Below are 25,611 nucleotides of genomic sequence, written 5' to 3' on the forward strand. Positions count from 1 at the left end.
GTGCAAGGGAGACAGGCCTGTTCAGGTGCCAGGAAAACTCCTCCTACTACTCTAAATGTAGCTGAGGTCTATTCAGCTCAGCTCCGAGTCATCCGGGAAGGGCCAGGCACACCTCACGCCCCCCCCCCTCCACCACCAGTGGCTGTCTACAGTGAATACACATACCCAGCCCCTGTCACTCCAAAGCCAGACAGTCAATCCACAAACAGGCAGAGGCACGGAGAATGGTTAAACAAGAAAAAGCTTCCTTTCTAAAAGTGGCATTTTCCAACACACAATTTAAAAACCATCTTTACTAAAACATGGGTTATTAAATTCTGATTTCAGATAGCCTAAACTGTATTTCTCTATCTTGTCCCAATGGGAAGCTATACTTAGAAGAGGTTACAAAGTATTTCACATGTTATCCTATGGGGCAGACAGCCTTTCAATAGTGAAAAACAAAATACACTGTATTTCTCAATCAGGACATGTCACACACAGCAGCATATGTCCTTCCTTTCACATACACTGCACCCTACCCATGGGGATACCTTGGCCTACCATAGGATTCTCTTACATGTAAGAAAAGGGATTGTTAGGGCCTGGAAGTGGGTGCACTTGCCAGGTAGACATGGCAGTTAAAAACTGTGCACAGACACTGAAGTGGCAGGTCTAAGACACCTTTTCAGGACTACTCATATGAATGGCACAATCAGTGCAGCAGGCCCACTAGTAGCATTTGATTTACAGGCCCTGGCACATTCCGTTCACTTTATCAGGGACTTACCAGTAAATCAAATATGCCAATCATGGAAACACCAATCCATAAACACAATTTATATGGAGCGCACATGCACTTTAGTACTGAATTAAAGTTGTAAAGTGCCCAGAGTCCTATAGCCAACAAACACAGGGTCAAAAACAGGAGGCCAAAAAAGCAAAAAGTCTGGGAGTGAATCCACTGAAAAAGCTAAGTCTAACACCTCTGCTCTGAGACATCTCCATCTCTGGCGTTTCCGTCTGGAGACGTAATCAGAATAACGGGTGTGTCAGTTATAGAGATTCTGACCACAGCGTCCACTTATGGCCTAAATCAGAGGCAGGATACATTTATCCACAAAATTCTTATAACTACAGGGGTTTGCAGGAGGAGAAATTGTTCTGGTATGTAGGATAAAACGGGGCACATAGAGCAATATCATGTGATGCTCTAGCAGCACTAAATAATATGAGACTGTTCCACATTTGGCAATTATTACATCAAGGGGAGAAGGAGTATGCATATTATTTTCGTGTGCACTGATCATAGTCTAGAACAGATGCTACATTTGTTTCTGGCAATGTAGTGACACTAGTAGATAGAGTGGATATTAGGTCCAATACTATGTTCAACAATGCACCAATTTAAGTATTTATTACTTAATGGGACAGATACAGCCCCTAGAAACAGAAAATGGAAATGGGGACAATACCTCTCGCAAGATGGAGTTAACTGGCCTGAAATAAAACAGCCTATAAATGACAAATTAACTGACAATTATGTGCTAAAGGTATCTAGTCAAATGGCTTGGAAGGCACTAAAAACTCTGCCTTACATGCTATTTCGCTAGATTGTCCTGTGCAAGCTCTGGCAGCAGCAGAAAAGAAAAACAGAGCATTGATCCAACTTAAACTAGACGCCACACTTATAAATGCAAAGAACACAAAGATTCTGGCACCAGGTCCGATCTCAGAAAACTAATGGCTATTAAATATCAGCTTAACAGACTGCTTATGAACAGGCCAGAGAGGACCTTCATGGCCTTCAAAACAAAACATATATGGGAAAAAACACCTACAGTGATAACAAGGGTCCTGAATGCCAGAAAAGGAAAAAGGGGAGTAATTCAGGAACTTCTATAAATAACTATCCAATGGGAGACGAAACTGATGACCTCCAGAATCAATGTTTACAATTCTCCAAGAAAGATGTACTGCACCGATTATATAGTAGAATGTGAAAACAGCCATAAGAGATATTATATAATATAAATTCCAGTGCCCTGACAGATTCATACGGGAAACTTTTAAAACCTCTGCCGTGTACCCAAAAATGACATATGTGTCAGGGCACTGCAGGTAAAGTGGTAGCCACATATACTAAGTTTGCTGAAGATGTGGTGGTCATTTGGAAACCTGGTAAAGATAGTCACATGTGCACATCTTATAGGGCCATTGTCCTGCTTAATAAAGACAAAAAAAACATAGAAGGTCTTAGCTGCAAGATTTGCCTCAGTCCTACCACACATCCTGATACCAACCTGGCCTTATTGGAGACCTAATTTAGCTCCACAGACATGCTAGAGGAAACAACCATAACATAGTCAAATAACGCAGCACAATGTTTGAAATCTTGGATCCACTGCACTGATCAAATAATGTCCCACATACCCATCCCCGCTAACATCTATACACTATAATAAGGACTTAATGTTAGCATATGAAGGAACTGGCTTTGTTAACAGCAAGCGAGTGACTGTAGAATACTGTGGAACCTTTACATAGGGCTCAAATTAAGTCTTTTGAGGAAGGTAAAAAAGTATTTGGATTTTTTTTAGACAGAAAGTTTAGTTATCAGCATCTATGTCACTGGGGAATACACCCAATTAATAAAGCAGCAGCAGCATGAGACCAATTGCTATTACAAATGTGTAATATTTCCCGTGGGGACAACAGGGGTGGTGTCAAGTTTGTGTAAAGTATTATTCAACCAAGGAACACAACTGAGATGAAAATACTCGGACAAAAGTGAAAAGATAACAGTATTGTAAAAGAAAGAGCACATGTTATGGATGGACATCAGAGCAAAAAACACAAGAGTCCAACATAAAGATTCAATTGATAAAGAAATTATATTTTATAACACTGCACCTGAAAGACGTAATATAATGACCCCTAATTATTCTGATCGCTGTTGGAAGGAATGTGCTGGAAGTTTCCTAAAGTCACTTTTATATTGGAAGGTGGTTATTAGGAGTAATTAGCGACATGGTGAGTTTCCCCAGGGCATGCAATACTGGATATTGGTCCCAAAATTAGGGAGAGCCTACGCCAATCTAAATTTAAATTACTTTCCACCATTGGAAAAGACAAATATTGGGACAGCAACACATTTGGAAGCAAATGTCACCACCTAATATTTATTTCGCAATTTTATACACAGCAAGGCATAAGATATATAACTATGTTCTTTAGGTAAGAAACAATGAGTAGAGATCAGGATCTCCAATTTTGATATTGCAAGAAAATATTTCCAATAGAATGCGAGACAACGAAAAATACATTACAACCAAATTAAATTCAGTACATAAGGAGGAGCAGAAACATACAGGCAGAGTGGACGTTACATCAGAGAGAAGAAATAGGACTGAAAGCAGTCTGGGAGATAAGACAAGAAAATTTAAAAAAGTAAAGAGTCTATATTTTGGGACACATTAAACAGAGAAAGGGAATAGCGGGGATCAGGCAGAAAGGGAGACTAGGGAACATGGTTTGTCGTTCAAGATAGAATTTAAACAGATTGGTTTAATACAAACATCAAACATCATAAACAGAGGAGATGTGGGATACTTGGCATCACAAGATATGTGTCAAATTGGCAATGGAAAGGCTGCTAGGTCACCTGGTGAAGGACAGAGAAGATTTCTTACTAACATGTGGCAGTCCTAAACTACACAGAAAGAACGTAGAGAGGCCATATGCCCACCTAAGCAGAGAATCCTCGATTTATTTGACTAACATAACAGAAATAGAATTTAAAAGGGCACAACAAGGTCACAGTAAACGGAAGGAACACCACAGGATCACTACACGCATTTTTGAGGATTCTGTGCCCAACTCACATGTGAGAGATTGGAGGGTTTATTATGTTTGATGGTTACGTGTTTCAGATGTAGTATAAACTAGTGAATACCAATCAATCGTTAATTCCTTTTAGCAAATAAAGAGAATTAAAAATGAAAAAACAGCCAATAAATAAAAAAAGAATAAAAGAAGAGTAATACACGCCCCCGTAATGAAAAACTGAGAATTACCACTGTTTTATCTAGAAACATCTTCACTTCATGACATTAAAGAATATGGTCATATGCATTAAAGGGTTTTGCCCATTCTGTGTCTCTGGGGAAATGTGTTGATACATATGGCCCCATAGGTTGACTAAATGTAAACCATAAGCAACTAGGATGAAATAAGGATAATGTAAGTGTGTTCCATACACCGACAGGCAGACCCACATGGTGATAGAAGGTGAAACAAGAAAATAGAGCAGCATGGTGTTTACTATGAGCTGGGGTCTTTGGTAAAAGTCTTACACATTTAAGAACCTTAGAAGAAATAGTAATACAGGTTTGATTTTTATTTTGGCTCAGCTCAGCTTCTCCACAGGATGCAATGTACACCCATGGCCCAAAACATCAACAATAGACACCGACATATGGAAATCCATCCTTCAATAATTGTCCTCGTATTGGGCTACACAAACGTGTTCGACCAAACACTCTGAAACACAAATATTAGGGATGATCTGAAATGTGGGTCCCTTGTCCAGCTTGAGGATGGTCATCTGAATTCTATTTTGTTGATCTCTCCTGAGGACGTCAGGCCCCTGCAAAGCAGATTAACTGTTTTACTTAAACCCTGTGGATAAAGGCGGACTCTAGCTGTTTAACATGTATTTATAATTGTAAAGCCCTGCAGCAAGGACAGGCCTTCGTTAGGTAATAGTGCTTTAAAGAAATAAAATCTTACTTTGAAGTGGTGCTGTCTACATACCAAGTAACCGGATATACAAATGTGGAAATACAAATGACAGGAGTGCTCAAATAAGTGTAATAGTTGGGTTAACACATGAAGGATGAATGGGCCTTTCCTCTTATTAATGTGGGCATATTAAGCAAAACATAATAGTATGTTTGGTAGATAAATATATTAACAGAAAGGTGTAGACAGCCAGGAAAATCTAATGAAATTTGTAACACCAGAGGACAGTGAAAGAAAATGACATTTGTATGAAAGACGTTTCTTGATGTGAATGTGCCTCAGAAACAAGCGCACCCAAGCATAGTTAGTCTTTGAAAAGTCTTAGACCTACTTATGTTCCGCAGGAATGATGGATCTAAATAAGTTATAGAAATGCCCCTTTTTTGCAGGGTTATCCCCAAACTTTTTGCTTCTTCCTCCTATTTTTTCCTGGCCTGTTGTTCTTGGTGGTTTTAGGACTCTGGGCACTTTATCACTGCTATTCAGTGCTAAAGTGCACATGCTCTCTGTTTAAATTGTGTTATTAATTGGTGTTTCCATGATTGGCATATTTGATTTACTTGTCAGTCCCTAGAACCATGCACTGTGTGTGCCCAGGGCCTGTTAATCAAATGCGGCTAGTGGGCCTGAAGCACTGATTGTGCCACCCACATAAACAGCCTGTAAATGTAACTCACATCTGCCACGCAGTGTCTATGTGCAGTCTAGTACTGCCATGTCGACTTGGCGAGTGCACCCACTAGCCAGGACCTAACCTTCCCTTTTCTTACATGCGAGTCACCCATAAGATAGGCCCATGGTAACCCTGTGGGTAGGGTGCAGTGTATGTCAAAGGTAGGACATGCCCGGGTGTGCGTGGCATGTCCTGATAGTGAAATACTACAATTTCGTTTTTCACTGTTGCATGGCTTACTGTTCCCATGGGATAGAATGGGGAGTTTGCTATAACATCTTATAAAGGTAACTACCCCTGGGAACAGAGTAGGAAAATAAAGTTTAGGGTGCCTGAACTCAGAATGTTAAAATGTATCTTTTAGTGAGGGAGGTTTTTACATTCTTTTAGAAAGCAGGTATTTTCTTGCTTAGCCATCCAGTGTGCCTCTGCTAGGATGTGTATAGACTGTCTGGCTATGGAGTGACAGGGGCTGGGGGTGTGCAGTTGCTCCAGAGAACCTGGGTGAGGAGTCAGGGCTAGGCTGAATAGACCTAGGCTACTTTCAGAGTAGTGGGGGTTGTTTTCACTAGCAACTGAATAGGCCCGGTCTGCATTTAGAATAGGGGGGGAGGAGATTCCTTTCACACCTGAATGGGCTGGTCTGCCAGAGACAATGCTGTCTCCTCCTCCTTCTGGGACCTATACTGAGAGGACAGAATTGGTTCCGGTTGGGCACAGGACTTCTGGGCCGGAGAGAACAAAGGAATTTTGGGTATTAGCACTGGGGCCCAGACCCCAGAACTCTTTTGGAACCAAGAAGACTGCCAAGAAGAAAATCTGGAGAAGCTGTGAGGAGCGTCCACCACTTTGCTGTGTGCTTTGCTGTGTTGGCCTGCAGTGGCTGCTTCTCTCTTGGGCAGTGAAAGGACTGGATTAAACATCTTTATTGAAATTCCCGAAGGGCTTGAGGTAGAGCTTGCCCCCTGTTCAATAAGTCTCAGGAACAGCAAAGACTTCAGGTTCTTCTGCCATCAGCACTGGGGACTGTGTGTTTTGTGCTGCAACAGAAGAAAAAGCAACCAGACGTCTTCAAAGACGCCGCTGTCGACTCCGTGTCCTGAAGGCACCGCAGAGGTCACCGCCGCACTTCGCACCTCAACCCCGGTCTCACCGGCGATAACACCTGACACCACCACAGAGCCGCTGCTTGCACCACGACCTGTGGGCACCACACTCCGCACCACCTCGCATCACGCTGTCGCCCTGGTATTCCCGACGATGACGCTCCACGCCGACAGACGCTGCTGCTTGCACCGTGGTTCGAGGGCACTGCTCGCAATGTACACAATGCACCATCCTCATCCCGCACCGCCGCCTTGGCCCACCAACGCCGGCACCATCGACTTCAGTTCGTCAGCCGACGACAGCACTTCAGCAACGATGCCACTGCTTGCACCGTGACCTACCAGCACCTTGAGGAGCACCGCATCACTTCGCACCGCAGCCCTGGTCTCACCAACGCCGCTGGACTGTCGCCGAGCCTCTGCCTGCACCGCGACCTGAGGGCACTGCACGCTGCACCTTTGCACTTCACAGAGCAGCTCTGATGCCTGCCGGCGGTCCCGACTTCAACTGCGAGAAGTTTGATCTGCAATGCATGCGATGTCAAGGGACCACGACTCCTGCACTAACCTACAGAACCGACGCCTGCGGACGCATGCTCTTCGGGGCTCATCGAGAGGTCGCCAATGCCCAACATTTCTGATGGTCATGTTTTGCGGGTCTTCCAGACACGGTAGCTGGCCCGCGATGCCACAGTCCACCAGAACGATTTGGATTTGTTGTTCACAACTCCATGATAGCCCCAGATGGAGCTATCAATTTCAAGGAACTGTATTTCAAATCTATTTTGATTACTGAAGATTTCTGAGAACTGTATGGTGGATTTCTATCGTTTTTGGTCTTGTTTTGGATATATAAAAATATTGCGTATTTTTCTAAACTTGAGTGGTGTCCTTTTGTAGTGTTTTCACTGTATTACTGTTGGTTATGTGCAAATTCTTTACACACTGCCTCTAAGATAAGCCTGACTGCTCGTGCCAGGCTACCACGGGGGTGAGCAGGGGATATTTTCGGAGTGTAACTCCCTTATCCTGACTAGAAGGAATGGTCCCAACTTGGGCAAAGGTACAAACCCTTGGCAACTAGAGACCCCTTAAGTTAACAGACCTTCAGATACTACCTTGAGGAAAGAGATCCAGAATAAAAGTCCTATCTTCCACTAAACTTAAAGCAGTGGAATCCCTGCGTACCTACATCAGTGACATGTCTGTTCCCATACGATTTAACGGTGGAATACATGTGTCACAGTACTCAAACATACAAAAGGATTAACGGAAAGCAGTGAAATTACTGTAGGTTTCCATATACAATAGAAATAACCTAAAGCTGTGTCATTCGCCTATCGTCTGCTACACCTAAGAATCCACGTCTAATTCATTCAAGGTACAATTGTTATCTTTACCTACACACCAGCATATACACTTTCTGAATTATGAATCAAGAAATATCACTTTCCCCTTTCACAGCAAGTTTGGTTTTCTGATCTTTGGCTTTTGTTCCTTCTCAACTGGTGCGTAGTGTCTACTCCACAGGGGAAATTTGTATACAAAAGATGCTGGAACTTTAGAAGAGCAGGGTGTGTTTGTTCTACAGACTAAGAGCTTAGACGAAGACTAGTTTTGTTCGCTGTTTATTTCGGGCTTTTCTCTCTCCACCACTGAAAGGGATCTGCTGTGCAAATAAGATCAACAGAGATGAGGATCTGTGAAGTTGTCTCCCCTTTTTTTGCAATTATACCTATGTGGACCAATAAAGCAGGCCATCAATTTAATGTTGCTGATAGCGGAAAGAAGAGAATTTGTCAAAACGTAGGGCTGGGGTGAATGAATCCCCCTTGTACCGTGATCAGGTGTTGTGGCTGCATGCAGGACATCTGTCATAGAAGCTGCGGGAGCAGATGCATCCCCACCCCACAGCCTAAGACAACAATACATTTGAAACAAGGACCTATGGAACATGCAGGCTGTCACACCCACCGGGGGTGAAGGTAACCCTAAGGTAAAACCACCAAGTTTAGCAGACTTACAACCTGTGTCGTCTATGGATGATAGAGATAGACACATATGCACACCATAGATGCCCTATGGAAGGTATATAGCTCAGATAAGAATGACTGGGTGGAACACACACACACCCTATGTACCCAAGGTATGTACCTCAAGTATGAGAGATTGGGTTGATTTCACAGGCCCAGAGCAATAGAACCTAGCACCACCACATGTACTGGTAAAATGACCTGTGCTCCTGCAACTACAATCAGCTACCCACTACAACTTCATTTATTGCATATTATTTGACATGTCTGACTAATGCAAGGAAGAAGTGATTGTTGGATGACAAACATTATTGACCTAAAATCTCATTGATGATACATTTGAACCTTGCCCCTCAAGGCCTGGGGTTTAAACCATGGACCACCTTGGATGACTGCCTCTCACCTGACCTCATCCACTTCAGGAAAGTGGCCTTCAGACAGGAAAACAATATTATAGCTGGAATCGTATTATTAAAATGCTGCTTAATCATGACCATCACTTCTTAAAATGATGCTTGCTTCCCTTAGGTAGTAGCACACTTCCTGTGGTGCATCCTCTATACTGCACAATAAAGAGAGCACAAAAGCATACAATGTCCCACTAAGACCCTAATTACAAGTTGACAGGTACTGGGGTGGATTTACTGTACAGTAAATTTGCATGCAAATTTACAGGTACCTGGCCAAGTACTTCGCAATTACAAGTTAAAACCCACGGAATGGGGAATTACAATGACTGGGACTAATTTTTCCGGTCAGTAATACCATACGGAATTCACAATTTAATGGGAAGTAACACCAACATTTACTACATGCTCTAGGCATGCAGAACATATATTCTGGAACCGCTGAATGGGTGAAGGATGTGGGAGAGAGAAGGGAAAGAGTTAACTGGCAGGGGGAGCACTGTACACTCCCCCAGTCAGGAAAAAATAGGTAATGAGGCTTGGCTACTGCTGCAGCCAAAGCCTCGTGAGATTTTACAGGGCGGAATTACAATGCGGTAAAATTGCATCTGGTTCTCACACACCTTGAAAAACAGGTGTGGAAAAACCGTCCCACTCGCAATCAGCTGGAGCGGAATATCATGAGGTAATTCTGCTCAGTTTAGCTTGTCATAAGGACCTTAGTCGCACACTGTTACACAACTGAAACATTTTGCAAGATTCTACTTATACCCTGGTTCTAGTTTTTGATAACACACCACACACACACAACTATAGCATAATATATACAACTATAGCAACATATATGCAAAATAAATATACACAAATATATAAATAAAAAATAAATATATACAACTATATACAATATATACAACATATATGCAAAATAAATATATACAACTATAGCAACATATATGCAAAATAAATCACTTACCGTGTATATCTCCCCTTCTGAGGCTACAAAAGAAAGTACAAAACATGATTATTGATAAATTGGCAATTACTTATTTATTTTAATGGTTTGAATAAATGTATACATACGTGCTAAAATACTTGACATTTTATGAGTGTATAATGGAATTTGCTATCTTGCTGCCTGCAACAAAAAGAATAGAGAAGACACATGTTGAATGTTGTTAATACAACAGATTTTTAAACAAGTAATCTATTCAAGCCTACTCAGTGCAGCATTTTCCTTATTCCTCCAACTTTTTTTTCTGACATACATTTTACACGTGTGTGAGCTACAGGCCTTTTACCCAGAATCCCTTAACTAAAACCAGATATGGGGCATGATTACTCTAATGAAATATGTTCTCTTGTTGCTTGAGCTTTTTTATTTTAGACTCGAGCAGGGCCTCCAAATAAAGTATTCTTACCCTAAACGCTCTTATTTAGTTTCCCACTGAAATGCAAATGTTTCTATCATACACCCTCTTTTTGAACTTAACCTCACATGGTGTGTGAATTATCTTGATGATTTTGGCGCCAGTCTCTGAATTGTCTCTAATTCACCTGTATCTTTCAGGATATGTTGCCAAAAGAGCTGGATAACACTTAACATATGGTGCCTCATCGGCGTGGTGCAGTCAAAATGCCTAAGCATACCAAACTAATTTTGGTGACACCAGGGAAAGTAAATGTAGGATAGTTGCCAGGTCAGAAGGTAAACAAAAAATGAAAAATCCGCAAGGTCAACATTAGTTTCCATCCTTTGAATATCAGCAAATTGGCTACAATTACAATGGGTAGTAGCAACACCTGTGGTTGGCAGCCATCAGAAAGTGCAGTGTGAGGAGCCATTTAAGACCAGTTATAACAGTTTTCTGGGCAGGCTCCCAAGTGATTGGTTTTGCAGTCTATCCGGTATTGTTTTTGCGGAAGCATTGATCACATAGATAAAACAATTGGCCAGACGAAGAAGAAAGAAAGAGGCCCCCCCAAGTGCGAACACGTAAGTAGCAACGAAAACATTGGTAAGGTATAAAGAGAAATCATGAGGTAAAAAGTAGCTGAACTAATGTTTTAGCCACTATAACAAATTTGAAGAATATATAATTGTGAAAGGAGGCTTATGAGATTCATCAAGATACAATTCAAATATTGAACGGTCTCTGATGATGCCTGACTTAACCACCAGAACACTAATACTTTTAAACTGATGTTACCAATCTTCAGGAGGAAGCTAACTGTAATTCATAATTAATCATGGAGTTAAGTCATTATGAGAAGATAATGCTGAATCAGATAGAAAACCGCGGAGATCACGCATGAATAATATGAGTTTTAAAAAATATTTAAGGATCTTCTGATACAAAGATTCAAGATGTTCAAGATGCAAAGACCGACATTATCAAAATCATAATGTTTTTGGATGACATTTATTTATTTGGAGTTTTATATAGTGCTGGCTAGACCCAGAGGTATCAGAGAGCTTTACATAGATCGTTGCACAGGGTACATAAACGTAGATGCAAATTACAATGAACCACAGAAACATAGAAAATGCGGCGGAGCAAGGGAAAAACACTGGTACAAGTAACAGAAGAGTAGAGGGGGGTAGGGAACAGGGCAGAAACAGTTGTTAGACAAAATTAATTTCAAGTTCAGCAGACTGGCACCAACTAGAGGAGGCATTTGCGGCCAGTCCATTCCACCGGGCCGGTAACAAAAGCAGACCTGACTCGAGTACGGTGTGAAACCCGCAGATGTGATAGAGGTTACTGAACCGCAGCGCAGAGGGGCGGCTTGGATTCCAGAGCCGAGACTGGCAGATCACCGAAAAGGCCATCAGATGGGGGGAAACATAGCCACATCACACCCACCAATTCTACCGAAAAGACGCAGCTGAGAAACGATGGGGAGAGCAAGTTGGTAATCACTGCAGTCCTTCTCTAGGAACAGACCAGGTCGCAGATTCCCAAATTCAAACAGACGAGACAAGCTGCAAACGGCGTTCTCGTCGAAGACCTTCCCCCACATAGGAAGGAGGACTCCACCATGTTCGCCAGACTCAAAGACCTCAAATATTCCTTTTTTTTTTTTTAATTTTATTTTAATTCCACACTTCTAGACACATGATGAACAATTCAAAGAAATTGCTCTTGCAATAGAGTTCTGTACATCAATACCAAAGTACAAGGATTACATAAAATACAAGAATTACATAATAATTGCATAGCAAGAGAGTTAATGCATCAAAAGCAAAATTAAAATGAAATTATAAATATCCTCTATATCACATGGGGATTAAGTAGTCCAGATAGCCCCAAGTCAGATTATACAAGCAATAGCCTTCCATCATTCATCATCAGGATACCCCAATGATGTATATTGTCATTTAAATCCACCATACGTCTTGTGATACAATTCGTACATCCATACATATTTACATAATAATGCCCTCAATTGTTCATATGAGCCAAAAAAAGATCCCAAATCATAAGGCCCAATTTCCGTTTACTTACCCCCTTTAATGAATATAAACTAAATTCCAAACTGGCTATTCTATACATTTTCGCCCTCCAAAACTTAAACCTTGAGGGTTCAGGACATAACCAATCCCCCGCTATACATAAGCGGGCTACAGTCATTGCTACAAATAAAATCAATCTATATTGATACACACACCCCCCCTTTGAAACAACCTGCCCCATCCCTAAAAGCATCAGGGCAGGGGTAATGCGGAAAGGATCCCCTAAGATATTGGATAAAAACCGTTCCATATCTTGTAAGAACAAGTGCAATTTAACACAACTAAAAAAATATGTTCTATGTCCGCATTTACTGCAGCACAGCGAAAGCATTTACCGTCGTAGCGACTACCCCATTTTTTCATCCGCGCCGGTGTGTAGTATAATCTAAATAAAGTTTTAAAAAATTGTACTTTTAAGTTTGCTGACATAAGGACTTCAGTAGCTCTTATAAGTGCTTCTTCAATTGAAATATCAGATTCATTTTCTCCCAAAATATCCGCCCATTGTAGCATATGCCTTTCCAGATCATCCTTTTTGCCAGAACTTAAAATTTTGTACAGCCCTCCAATTCTGCTCTGAGACTTTAAAGCCTTCATCAAGGGATTAGAAATTAACTTCAATTTTCGTTTTATTAAGAAATCCCTAAATTGTAAGACCTTAAAAAACTGTGACTGCGATAGTTTATGAGCCTGTAATAAAATCTCGAACTGCTTAATGGCTCCCTTATGGTCATATAAATCCCCTAATAAACTAATGACTTTTCCTTGCCAAGCCCTCGCCACATTATCCCCAAAAATGAGTGGGAGCAATTTTACCGCATTCATTGGGGTATAGTAAGAGAGAACTCCTAAATGAATCAATTTGCGCACTTTCTTCCATGCTTTACTAGCTGCTGCTACAGTCTTGAACCTGGTTCTTTTAAAATTGTTCCATTATATCTCCTTAAATAAACTCCGGTTTGATTCCCTTCCTAGGGTTAAATGGTAAATAGAGCTACTAGGGCTTAATGTTGTTATATTGCTCTTATCCCCTCCAAGCAATAAAATGCTCATTCTTTGAAGAAAGCAAGCGTAATAATATAAAACAAAATCAGGCACCCCTAACCCACCCTGTCCTTAGATAATGTCATTAACCTCATAGCTCTCCGCGGCTTCCCAAGGGTCCATATGAATCTAGAACACAAAGCCTGTAACTTCTAAAGCTGAGCTGGTAGTATTTCTAGTGGCAATGCTCTAAAGAGATATAGCACCCTTGGTAATATATTCATTTTTAATATATTTGTCCGGCCAATTAGGGTGAAATGCAACCTCCCCCACTTTCCAAGGAGTCTACTATGTTTCTATATAGCGATCCCCAATTTGCCTCTACTACCTCAGACATAGCTGCCCTTATCTTAACTCCCAGGTAAGTTGCTTCCGCAACTACTCTAGGGTCATTAACTCTCACCGTTTCAGAGCATACAAGCTGCGTTTTCGTAGCATTTAGCTTATAGCCAGACAAAAGACCAAACTTCTTGACCAACCGTTCAATCTCTATCAAGGCAGAGGCAAGGTCTTCCGATGTTATCGCAATATCATCAGCAAAGGCAAAACCTATGTGGGGGATATTGCGTACCAAAAAGGGTTTGATAACCCCGCTACTAGAAAGCATTAAAATAAAAGGGTTCATATATAGTGCGAAAAGCAGGGGAGAGCAAGGGCACCCCTGTCTTGTGCCTCTAGTAATCTGTACTATTTCTGAAATTGTGCCCATGAATGCTATTCTCGGTATCAGTGACTCATAAAACTTGCAGTGCCATCATGAATTTTCTAGGAAATCCCATACTCTCCATTAGTAACCATAGATATTTCCATTCCACGCGGTTGAACGCTTTTTCTGCGTCAAGCAGAATCAACACCATATTGCGTTTCTCTACCTCTGCAATATCAAATAAAGTAATAACTTTGTGTATATGTGCCACCGTTCCTCGACCGGGAATAAAGCTGTGTTGGTCCGGGGATACTAGAGAAGCTATTACTTTAGAAAGACGATTAGCCAATATCTTGGAATATACCTTCCCATCGCAATTTAAAAGTGAAATGGGTCGATATGACCCCGGGAGTTCAGCCTCTTTACCCTTCTTACTGAAGACTACAATAGTAGCCTCATTCCATGACTTTGGCACTAGCCCGATTTGAGCTGCCCTAAACGTATCCAACATCACCTCTTTTAACTCTTCAAAAAACACTTTGTAGATCTCCCCTGGTATTTGGTCAGGGCCTGATGCATTCCCCATTGCCAACGTTTTTACTGCATTGGTTAGCTCATCCAGTGATATCGGTGCGTCCAACAAGTCAGCCGCTAGTGGTTCTAGTTTAACTAACTCCCCTAATGCAGTAAAATGCAATTCCTCCATAGACCTCAAATATTCCAATGCAGAATGGAGCCCCCCCTGTCACCCAACTGACTCACCAGTGGAGGGAGGCCGCTCCGGCTCCCAGACCCCAAGAGTAATGACCCCAAGGGTAATGAGAGGGCCACAGACAGGAACCTTGTGCGCTCTCCCCGCTCCGACCAGGGAAAACAAATCGAGGACTAGGGCAGCCGCGGTGGGAAACGCACAGGGCCGCAGCCTCGAAGGCAACCCAAAAAAAACCATCCACCATTGCTGGAGGGAAACGGTTACAGCGGGATACAGAGCAACAACGAAAGTGTCCGGAAGGTAGGTGATGGCGATGGCTCAACACCCAAAAGGGTGATCCCGGACATGTCTCCTCTCAGCTGTATTAAGCAGCGAAACTGTGTACTCAGCCATTTCCCTAGGATTCCGCTGGCCGTGTTTTTTCATGTAGCTGTAGGCAGATTCCTCTCCTTCAGCGAACGCATTGGAAAAGCCCAGGGGGATCGCCAAAATGAGGCCTTCAAATCACCGGGGAGGAGATGGTTCAGTGGGAGGCTAAGTTCCAGGATTAACGCCAAAAGGCGATCCATAGCCCGGGAGCTCACAGCCGGAGCTCCTTACCCGTCGGCCAGCTTGAAAATCTTTTTGACACGATACATACTAGTTAGATGTATTTACATTGTGTCTCAATTACTTTACAGATATATCCTATACCAATTCATTTGCCAGTTAACAGCAGCATCTTGTATACACACTCATAGGAGTCAAACCATTATTACCACAATATCGATCTGAACCATTCTTAACTGTTCTATAACAAGGAGAGGATTTAAGTTCCAGTTAATAAGAGGCACATCATAAAGGATCCTTCACAAAACCTCGATGTGCAAATCAACACTGGGATCATCCTTCAGTAGAAAGACCTTAATAATGTTAATGTTGGTCTTTCCATCTTAAACAAAAGATTCTGAAATATTTAAACTGATTATTCCTGTGTGGTCTGGGTTTGAGGTTTTCTATCTGATCCAGAATTAACATTTCAGAATGCTGCAGTTCCGCAATTAATTTTGAATTATAGTCCACCCCCTCCTGAAAAATGGTAAGAACGGTATACAGTGTTAGTGTTGGTTAACTCAGACAACTTGCAAGAAAATTAATTAAATTATTTTTTAATTGTATTTTGATGAACTATCGAAGACTCATTGCATAAGATGCTCTTTTTATTTGTCGTAGCAACTAAAACAGCAGATTTAGCTACTTTTTTCACCATGTCTTTTTTACACCTCTTACACCTTGCTAAGTTGTATGGGGTTACTTATCGACCGCAGTTGGCGAACCTCTGTCTTTCTCCATTGGCTGATCAACTATTTACTCTATGTGATCAGTGACCCACCATAAAAACAGGTAGACAGCAAAAACCAGTCACATTGGATACTGTCCAGAAATATAGAATTATTGGTTTTAATACAGTGTTCCATACCAAACTTTTGCACATTCTGATGCCTGTAAAATATAGGTGTTGTTACTACCCACTGTAACAGTAATTGCATTTATATAGTGCTTACTACCCCTCACAAGGCGTTGAAGCACTTTTCAGTGAGTAGTACGCTACTCCGGAACCCAATAAGGATTACTGGTGAATCCGTATTTGGAAATATGAAATTAATCTGAACGGTGGACATGTGAGTCTGTTATTTGGGTTAAAAAAGGATAGTGAATCGATAGAAGAGGGGTGAGTTTGCATTTATATAGGGCTTAGTACCCTTGATGAGGCATCAAAGCTATTTTTGACTAGCAGCACACAACTCAGGAACTCAAACAGAATTAGTGGTGAATTAGTATAGGGAAATATGAAATTAATTTGAGTGGTGGATGTGAGCCTCCTAGTTAGATTGAAAAGGATAGTGGAGTGAAAGATGAGGGATGGTTCTAGAAAGTGCTTATTTGGAGATCATGGAAAACAGAACAAGGTGGCTGGACAGGAAAATTAACAAAACATATTTCTGCCACGTAGTCGATATGTACCACGTGACACAGGGTTTGAATCCCAAAGCAAATTTATTTTCTTTTTTTGACTCAAAATTATCAAGGATTCAAAGACACAAGCACAAACAAAAAAACTGTAACGACAGTGAATTCATGGTACCAATATCTACAGATATACAAATTTTACAAATGTACAATACTTACAACAACGAATCAAGCAAAACGAGTAAGCAAGACACACCAAAATAATACAAAATTCAGTGATCAACATAAATTGCAATTATATACAGTGCAAAAATTTGTACATGAAGCAAATGTGTGACCAGTCCATAAGACTGTGAAACCAAGGGACAGGCGGAGAAGGTGGAATAAAGTGCCTGCCTGTCAACCAAGCCTGTGGTTAATTGTTTGTAGCGGGTTGCACAACTAGGATCCAAAGTAATCAGTAAAATTCTATCCTAGGGGCACCCTTAGCGATTGCCACAGGGTGGAAGTGTCGACGCGTTTCGAACCAACGTTATTAAAGGTTCTTTTCAGGACAGGGACTGGGAACCGCGAGTCTGTAAAAGATATACAGAGTGGGTGTCAAAATTGTCTATCGTAGTACTGTCACAATTTACTCTGGCTCCAGGGAAAAAGACATGATTACCTGCACAAGGGCATAGGAATTGCCGTGGTGTCGGTCAATCTCAACGGACAGTAATTTCTGAAACAACAATTATAAGAATGGGCTTAGCGCGGTTGCACACCGGGAGAAAAGGGGATAATAAGAGCGATGGTATGAGGCCATAGAAAATTGTAAGTCCTACCTGTACTTCACCCAGAGGTAAGCTGGAGATGTAATGCCCGCCAAGCGGTGCACAATCAAAGTTGGAAACAGCTCACATATCGTAGCGCATGTGTTAAAGGCTGGGGGAGACCATGAAAGAAGAATTCCCGGAATTAGTAAAACTGTAACAAGTGTGCGGGCCCACAAGTCCCACCCACGGACCCGAGGAGGAAGAGTCCTACCTGGAATCACAACAGACAGTTCTAGGGAGCCTGATCCACGAGCCAAATTCAAGCCGGCAAGCAGTTAATTACTTTCACTGGGACCTGTTACCAAGAAAGTGAAAGCTTTGTTTAATCCCAGACTCGGGCGCTAAACGCTAGCGGCACAGGCACACGCGTCCCATGTGCGCGAGACACTTACTCAAGAGTGATGAATTAATCCATCGTTTCGGGAGGCAGTTCGGTCTGTAGGTGAAGCGCGGCGCTCTGTCGGGAAACTAAAAAGCCGCCGGGTCAGGAGGCTAGTGGGTGTGTCTGGGAGGGGGCTCCTGGAGGCTGCTGGTAGATGTAGTTGGAACAACTAAGCTCATAGTGGTATAAGAGAGGGTTGTTATGAAAGTTCGAGAGCGTGTGGCATGTGGCAAAAAATGCATAGAGATAACGCGACAGTGTTGGGAACAGCTAGACATCAATACAACAAAATCGGAAATCTTCGGTCTCATTCATGATTGCATGTTCTGCATATGGACATCAATATTATCATCGGTGGTTCGTCTGATAGACATTTGCGGAGCATATTAACAACATCAATCCTGGGCATAAAAAGAAAGAGAAACATATTCAGAGATTCTATAATCCCATCCCCGGTTGCCTCAACGCGCCAAACAAGAAAGATTACGCAAACAAACAAAGATTTGAAGTTATGTGAAATACAGAAAGATAGTTCAGGATTGTAACACAGCCAAGCTCAGCCAGAAGAATCGAAATCAGTTCATAAGCTGGTAGTTTCAGACATTTCGTTCAGACCAGAGTTGGATGTATCAAACTTCAATATGAGGTACGCCTCTTTTTGCGACAGGCGGACGTCTGGGTCACCATTGCCACCCTTGATGACCGCTAGCACTGTCCATCTCAAGTCGTGAATGGAGTGTTTTTGTTGTACAAAATGAGAGACCAGGGGGGCCGTCATGTTCTTCTTGTTGATTCTTGAGCGGTGTTGTATAATTCTCTGACGGACCTCCTGTGTGGTTTTGCCGATGTATAGCAAGTTGCACGGACATTGTATGGCATACACTGTATATTTGGTCTTGCAGTTTGTATGTTCATTGTGACGCCAAAATTTATTCCCCATCCGTAAAAAGTGAACCTTCTATTGTGAGCTCACATACGGAGCATGTCCCGCATTTGCGGTGCCCTGTAACCGGACTGGCTCCGAAGATTGTACTTTGAGAAACCTTTTTAGGAGGTGGTCTGGTGGATGTAATCATCTGGCCAATGCTCCTGTTCTTCTTAAGAGCAAAGAGGGGGGCACCTATATCTGGGAGGATTTCCTGCACCAAATGCCAACTTCTTTTGATGATTTTTTGGAGTTGGTTGGTGTGGGGCCCAAAGGTGGAAACACAAACCATCCTCTCAGTCGCCGGCCTGGATCTTTTTTCTAGGAGATGTTCCCTGGGTGTCCATCTCGCTCTCTTCATCGAATGCTTCAAGAGTTTCTGGGGGTAACCACGTTCTTGTAGCTTCGAGGTGAGACCCTGACCATGCAACTCGAACTGCTCAATGGTGGTACAGTTCCGTCTCACTCGGAGGTATTGGCCATAAGGGAGGTTGTCCCTTAGGCTCCGTGGATGGTAGCTCTTGTAATGAAGAGCATTGTTCTTGTCCGTCTTTTTTTGATACAAAGAGCACGACAGCACATTGTCTCTGACTGAAATTTCGACATCCAGAAATGGAAGGGATCTTTCATGATAGCTCAAACTGAACTTTATATCTGGACTCCTATTGTTCAGCCACACGTGGAATTCTTCCAGTTGTATAGATGTTCCGTTCCACACACACCACACGTCATCTATATAACGGAACCATTGTCCAATGCAACCTCTGTAGGGATTGTTGTTCAGAACATATTTTTCCTCGATTTGGCCCATAAACAAGATAGCCATTTTGGGGGCAAAAGGGCACCCCATTGCTGAGCCTTTGATTTGGAGAAACATTTTGTCTTCGAAGGTAAAAAAGTTCTTTTTCAGAGCCACAGTAGCCAAGGAGATTATGAATTCGGTGGGTACTCTGTGAGGGCGAGGTCGGCTGTCCAGATAGAGTTCCATTACATCCAAACCGTCTTGCTGCGGTATTTGTGTGTATAAAGATGACACATCCATGGAAGCTAGAAGTTGGCTGGAAGGGTCAAACGGAAGACCTTCGACTTTATTTATAAAGTCCATGGTATCCCTCAGAAAGGATGGTACCTGCACCACAAGGGGTTTCAAAAAAACATCAACAAATTTAGAGATGGGCTCAAAAACAGAGTCACACCCGGACACGATCGGGCGGCCAGGAGGTAATTTGGGGTCTTTATGCACTTTGGGGAGAAAGTACAAATGTGGGGTCCGTGGGTGTTGTTTGATGAGATATTCCGATTCTTTGGGTCCAAGAAAACCTGCCTCCTTAGCGGCGTTGACAAGTCTTCTTACTTCATCCTGTATCTGTGCAGTTGGATCATGGGTGATCCTGCGGTACCACTCTTGATTGTACACATGGTTTCGCCCCTCAGTACGGTATAGATCTTTAGACCAAAGGACCACCGCGCCCCCTTTGTCAGCTTGCCTGATAACGGCCTCCTGCTGAGTTTTAAGTTCTTGGATGGCTTCTCTGTGTTTTTTCGTGATGTTTTTTGGGACGAAGGGACGTTTTTTCTCCAACGTATTCAGGGATGACATTACTGAACGTTCGAAAGCTAGTATGTTTTTGGAGACATTGTGATTAGGTGGACAAAACGAGGATTTATTTCTCAATCCTGAGGCTTCGGAGGAGGCTTGTCCGGTCACATCCTTAAAAAGCCATCTCAAGCGAACCTTTCGGAAAAATTCCATAACTTCCATTTTGATTTTGGTAAAATCCATGGCGACCCCAGGTACAAAGGAAAGACCCATCTCCAGAACTTCTTGCTCAGCTCTTGACAAGATCTTCTCCGAAATGTTAATAATGGCAGATGGTTTCACGAGTTGTAGTGTTTCTTGCGTGTGGTCATCTCCCATTGGGGTTTGAATCGTGTCCGCTTGGGTTGTTGGCCCTGGCCTAAAAAAGGCCTCTTAGGGGTGTTCCTATTCTGCTGATTTCTATTCGAGGTGCCCTCTCCTGCATCAGAGTCCTCCATGGATTCGGAAGAAGATGTTTCAGAGAATGTAGTAAATCTTCTCTTCGATCTCCCCTGATTGGAATTCAGGTATCTAATAGAATCAGATCTACTGTAGAATTCATCTTTTAGATAGGGATACACAGTGTCGATGTTAAAGTTTTTTTGGTCTTTTCAAACTTGGACGTCTTGAAATTGATGGTGTTGTCTCGAAATGTGACCAGTTCCTTTTCGATCTTCTCCAGAAGGGCCTTTGCCTCAGATTCAGTGTGGTTATCTCTGATGGCTTGGAGTTGTTCTTCAATTTCCTCCTCTTCTTTTTTAAGGATACGCTGGGCAGTTTCCACTGTATGTACCATCAGATCCCTACTACATTTGGTACTAATAAAGCTGAACCCTTTACGGTAGACAGGGTCGTCAGTGAAGATGACGGGGACGTTCTTAATCTGGAGGCCCCAGGGGATTGTGCCAGCTCTAAGATTTGCAAGTAGAAAATGACCATGTAGCTCCGTTCGAACATGTTTTTTCCGGAGTCTAGTCAGTTTTTCGGCATAATTGAGCTGTTTGGCTGTGCTACTGAGTTTAACAGAAGAGAAAAGAGTGGAGTCAGAGAGGAGTTTTTTGACATGATCCTCACTGAACGATAACGTGTCTTGTTCGGCCATGCTAAATTTAAAGGAAGGAAGACCTTCCCTAGCACAATTAATGTATAGGATCGACCACACTTTTTAAGTCGAAACAAAAGGGAGAAACCTTGCGAGCATGCGCTCGCTCAACCAGACTGTAGAACAGTGAAGGTTTTGGATCCAACGTCTACCCAGCCCGGATCTCAACAACAGGGAAAACAGAACAAGGTGGCTGGACAGGAAAATTAACAAAACATATTTCTGCCACGTAGTCGATATGTACCACGTGACACAGGGTTTGAATCCCAAAGCAAATTTATTTTCTTTTTTTGACTCAAAATTATCAAGGATTCAAAGACACAAGCACAAACAAAAAAACTGTAACAACAGTGAATTCATGGTACCAATATCTACAGATATACAAATTTTACAAATGTACAATACTTACAACAATGAATCAAGTAAGAAGACTTGTCAACGCCGCTAAGGAGGCAGGTTTTCTTGGACCCAAAGAATCGGAATATCTCATCAAACAACACCCACGGACCCCACATTTGTACTTTCTCCCCAAAGTGCATAAAGACCCCAAATTACCTCCTGGCCGCCCGATCGTGTCCGGGTGTGACTCTGTTTTTGAGCCCATCTCTAAATTTGTTGATGTTTTTTTGAAACCCCTTGTGGTGCAGGTACCATCCTTTCTGAGGGATTCCATGGACTTTATAAATAAAGTCGAAGGTCTTCCGTTTGACCCTTCCAGCCAACTTCTAGCTTCCATGGATGTGTCATCTTTATACACACAAATACCGCAGCAAGACGGTTTGGATGTAATGGAACTCTATCTGGACAGCCGACCTCGCCCTCACAGAGTCCCCACCGAATTCATAATCTCCTTGGCTACTGTGGCTCTGAAAAAGAACTTTTTAACCTTCGAAGACGAAATGTTTCTCCAAATCAAAGGCTCAGCAATGGGGTGCCCTTTTGCCCCCGAAATGGCTATCTTGTTTATGGGCCAATTCGAGGAAAAATATGTTCTGAACAACAATCCCTACAGAGGTTGCATTGGACAATGGTTCCGTTATATAGATGACGTGTGGTGTGTGTGGAACGGAACATCTATACAACTGGAAGAATTCCACGTGTGGCTGAACAATAGGAGTCCAGATATAAAGTTCAGTTTGAGCTATCATGAAAGATCCCTTCCATTTCTGGATGTCGAAATTTCAGTCAGAGACAATGTGCTGTCGTGCTCTTTGTATCAAAAAAAGACGGACAAGAACGATGCTCTTCATTACAAGAGCTACCATCCACGGAGCCTAAGGGACAACCTCCCTTATGGCCAATACCTCTGAGTGAGACGGAACTGCACCACCATTGAGCAGTTCGAGTTGCATGGTCAGGGTCTCACCTCGAAGCTACAAGAACGTGGTTACCCCCAGAAACTCTTGAAGCATTCGATGAAGAGAGCGAGATGGACACCCAGGGAACATCACCTAGAAAAAAGATCCAGGCCGGCGACTGAGAGGATGGTTTGTGTTTCCACCTTTGGCCTCCACACCAACCAATTCCAAAAAATCATCAAAAGAAGTTGGCATTTGGTGCAGGAAATCCTCCCAGATATAGGTGCCCCCCTCTTTGCTCTTAAGAAGAACAGGAGCATTGGCCAGATGATTACATCCACCAGACCACCTCCTAAAAAAGTTTCTCAAAGTACAATCTTCGGAGCCAGTCCGGTTACAGGGCACCGCAAATGCGGGACATGCTCCGTATGTGAGCTCACAATAGAAGGTTCACTTTTTACGGATGGGAATAAATTTTGGCGTCACAATGAACATACAAACTGCAAGACCAAATATACAGTGTATGCCATACAATGTCCGTGCAACTTGCTATACATCGGCAAAACCACACAGGAGGTCCGTCAGAGAATTATACAACACCGCTCAAGAATCAACAACAAGAACTTGACGGCACCCCTGGTCTCTCATTTTGTACAACAAAAACACTCCAGTCACGACTTGAGATGGACAGTGCTAGCGGTCATCCAGGGTGGCAATGGTGACCCAGACGTCCGCCTGTCGCAAAAAGAGGCGTACCTCATATTGAAGTTTGATACATCCAACTCTGGTCTGAACGAAATGTCTGAAACTACCAGCTTATGAACTGATTTCGATTCTTCTGGCTGAGCTTGGCTGTGTTACAATCCTGAACTATCTTTCTGTATTTCACATAACTTCAAATCTTTGTTTGTTTGCGTAATCTTTCTTGTTTGGTGCGTTGAGGCAACCGGGGATGGGATTATAGAATCTCTGAATATGTTTCTCTTTCTTTTTATGCCCAGGATTGATGTTGTTAATATGCTCCGCAAATGTCTATCAGACGAACCACCGATGATAATATTGATGTCCATATGCAGAACATGCAATCATGAATGAGACCGAAGATTTCCGATTTTGTTGTATTGATGTCGAGCTGTTCCCAACACTGTCGCGTTATCTCTATGCATTTTTTGCCACATGCCACACGCTCTCGAACTTTCATAACAACCCTCTCTTATACCACTATGAGCTTAGTTGTTCCAACTACATCTACCAGCAGCCTCCAGGAGCCCCCTCCCAGACACACCCACTAGCCTCCTGACCCGGCGGCTTTTTAGTTTCCCGACAGAGCGCCGCGCTTCACCTTCAGACCGAACTGCCTCCCGAAACGATGGATTAATTCATCACTCTTGAGTAAGTGTCTCGCGCACATGGGACGCGTGTGCCTGTGCCGCCAGCGTTTAGCGCCCGAGTCTGGGATTAAACAAAGCTTTCACTTTCTTTGTAACAGGTCCCAGTGAAAGTAATTAACTGCTTGCCGGCTTGAATTTGGCTCGTGGATCAGGCTCCCTAGAACTGTCTGTTGTGATTCCAGGTAGGACTCTTCCTCCTCGGGTCCGTGGGTGGGACTTGTGGGCCTGCACACTTGTTACAGTTTTTTTTTTTTTTTTTTTAATTTATTTATCAAACAATAGCACATTACATTGCGTACAGGGCCCTTCACCTACATCCCTTCTCGGGCCGGCGATAAGCCAGGTCTTCTTACCAATGAGACAGTAGTGTTAACAACAAGGGTATCAAGAAGAAGCTCCCAGCTTGGAAATGTCCAGTGTACAGGCCGGTCGGTGAAGGTCCCAGGATGGCTCAGTAGGGATTGGAAAAATATAGAAATGATCACCTTAGTCGAGACTCTTGGAAATACTAAACCACCCCCAGTATCCGACCCTCAACTAGCGGCAAATAATTACAACCAATGGCTTACAGATACCTTAAATCAAGTAGCGCCTCTAAAAAGAGTGCAGTCAAATCATGTAACACCATCAGCCCCATGGTTCTCTGAACGGCTAAGAATAGAAAGACAGAAATGCCGCAATCTAGAAAGGCGTTGGCGAGTCAACTATGATAACAACGACAAAGAAAGATACAAACAAGCGCTATCAGACTACAGGAAGACCCTAAGACTGGAAAAAAGCAAATATTTCTGTGAACAGATAGAAAGAGCACAGAATTCCAGTAAGCAATTATACCAGACAGTGGCTACATTAACAACGATACCAACAGCCAATATCACTGAAACCTCCCAAGACCTCTGTAATAAAATGGCCGACTTTTTCAGGACCAAGGTAACTGAAATTTTCGATAAATTTAACAACATCACGAATGAGGAACTGCCAGACAACATCAAGAACACAGAACTCACGTCCTCATCTCTGAACGAATTTATCCCCCCATCATTAACAGAAATAAAAGATCTCATTAATACTACCATGTCAGGATCCCCTCTTGATCCATGCCCACCAACCATTATCAAACTAACATCCGATGTAGTAGCACCAATCCTGGAGAACATCTGCAGCACCATCTGCGAGACAGGAAAATATCCTCAAAACTGGAAAACTGCAATAATAAAGCCTCTTTTAAAGAAACCAACTCTCAACACCTTGG

General features: G+C 42.6%; 1 protein-coding gene across 1 annotated transcript in view; it reads right to left on the minus strand.

Moving 5' to 3' along the window:
* The window catches only part of CEP70 (centrosomal protein 70), a 541,458-nt gene that overhangs the window by 480,930 nt on the left and 34,917 nt on the right, over window positions 1–25,611 (minus strand). Inside the window, exons 2-3 of the mRNA XM_086957416.1 lie at window positions 10,082–10,136; window positions 9,975–9,997 (exon numbers count right to left, since the gene is read on the minus strand). Coding sequence (XP_086813542.1) covers window positions 9,975–9,997; window positions 10,082–10,100 — 42 coding nt within the window. The 5' untranslated portion in view covers window positions 10,101–10,136. The remainder of the gene's footprint in view (window positions 1–9,974; window positions 9,998–10,081; window positions 10,137–25,611) is intronic.

The sequence above is a fragment of the Lissotriton vulgaris genome, chromosome 2_1, assembly GCF_964263255.1.
Source record: "Lissotriton vulgaris chromosome 2_1, aLisVul1.2, whole genome shotgun sequence".
NCBI lineage: Eukaryota > Metazoa > Chordata > Amphibia > Caudata > Salamandridae > Lissotriton > Lissotriton vulgaris.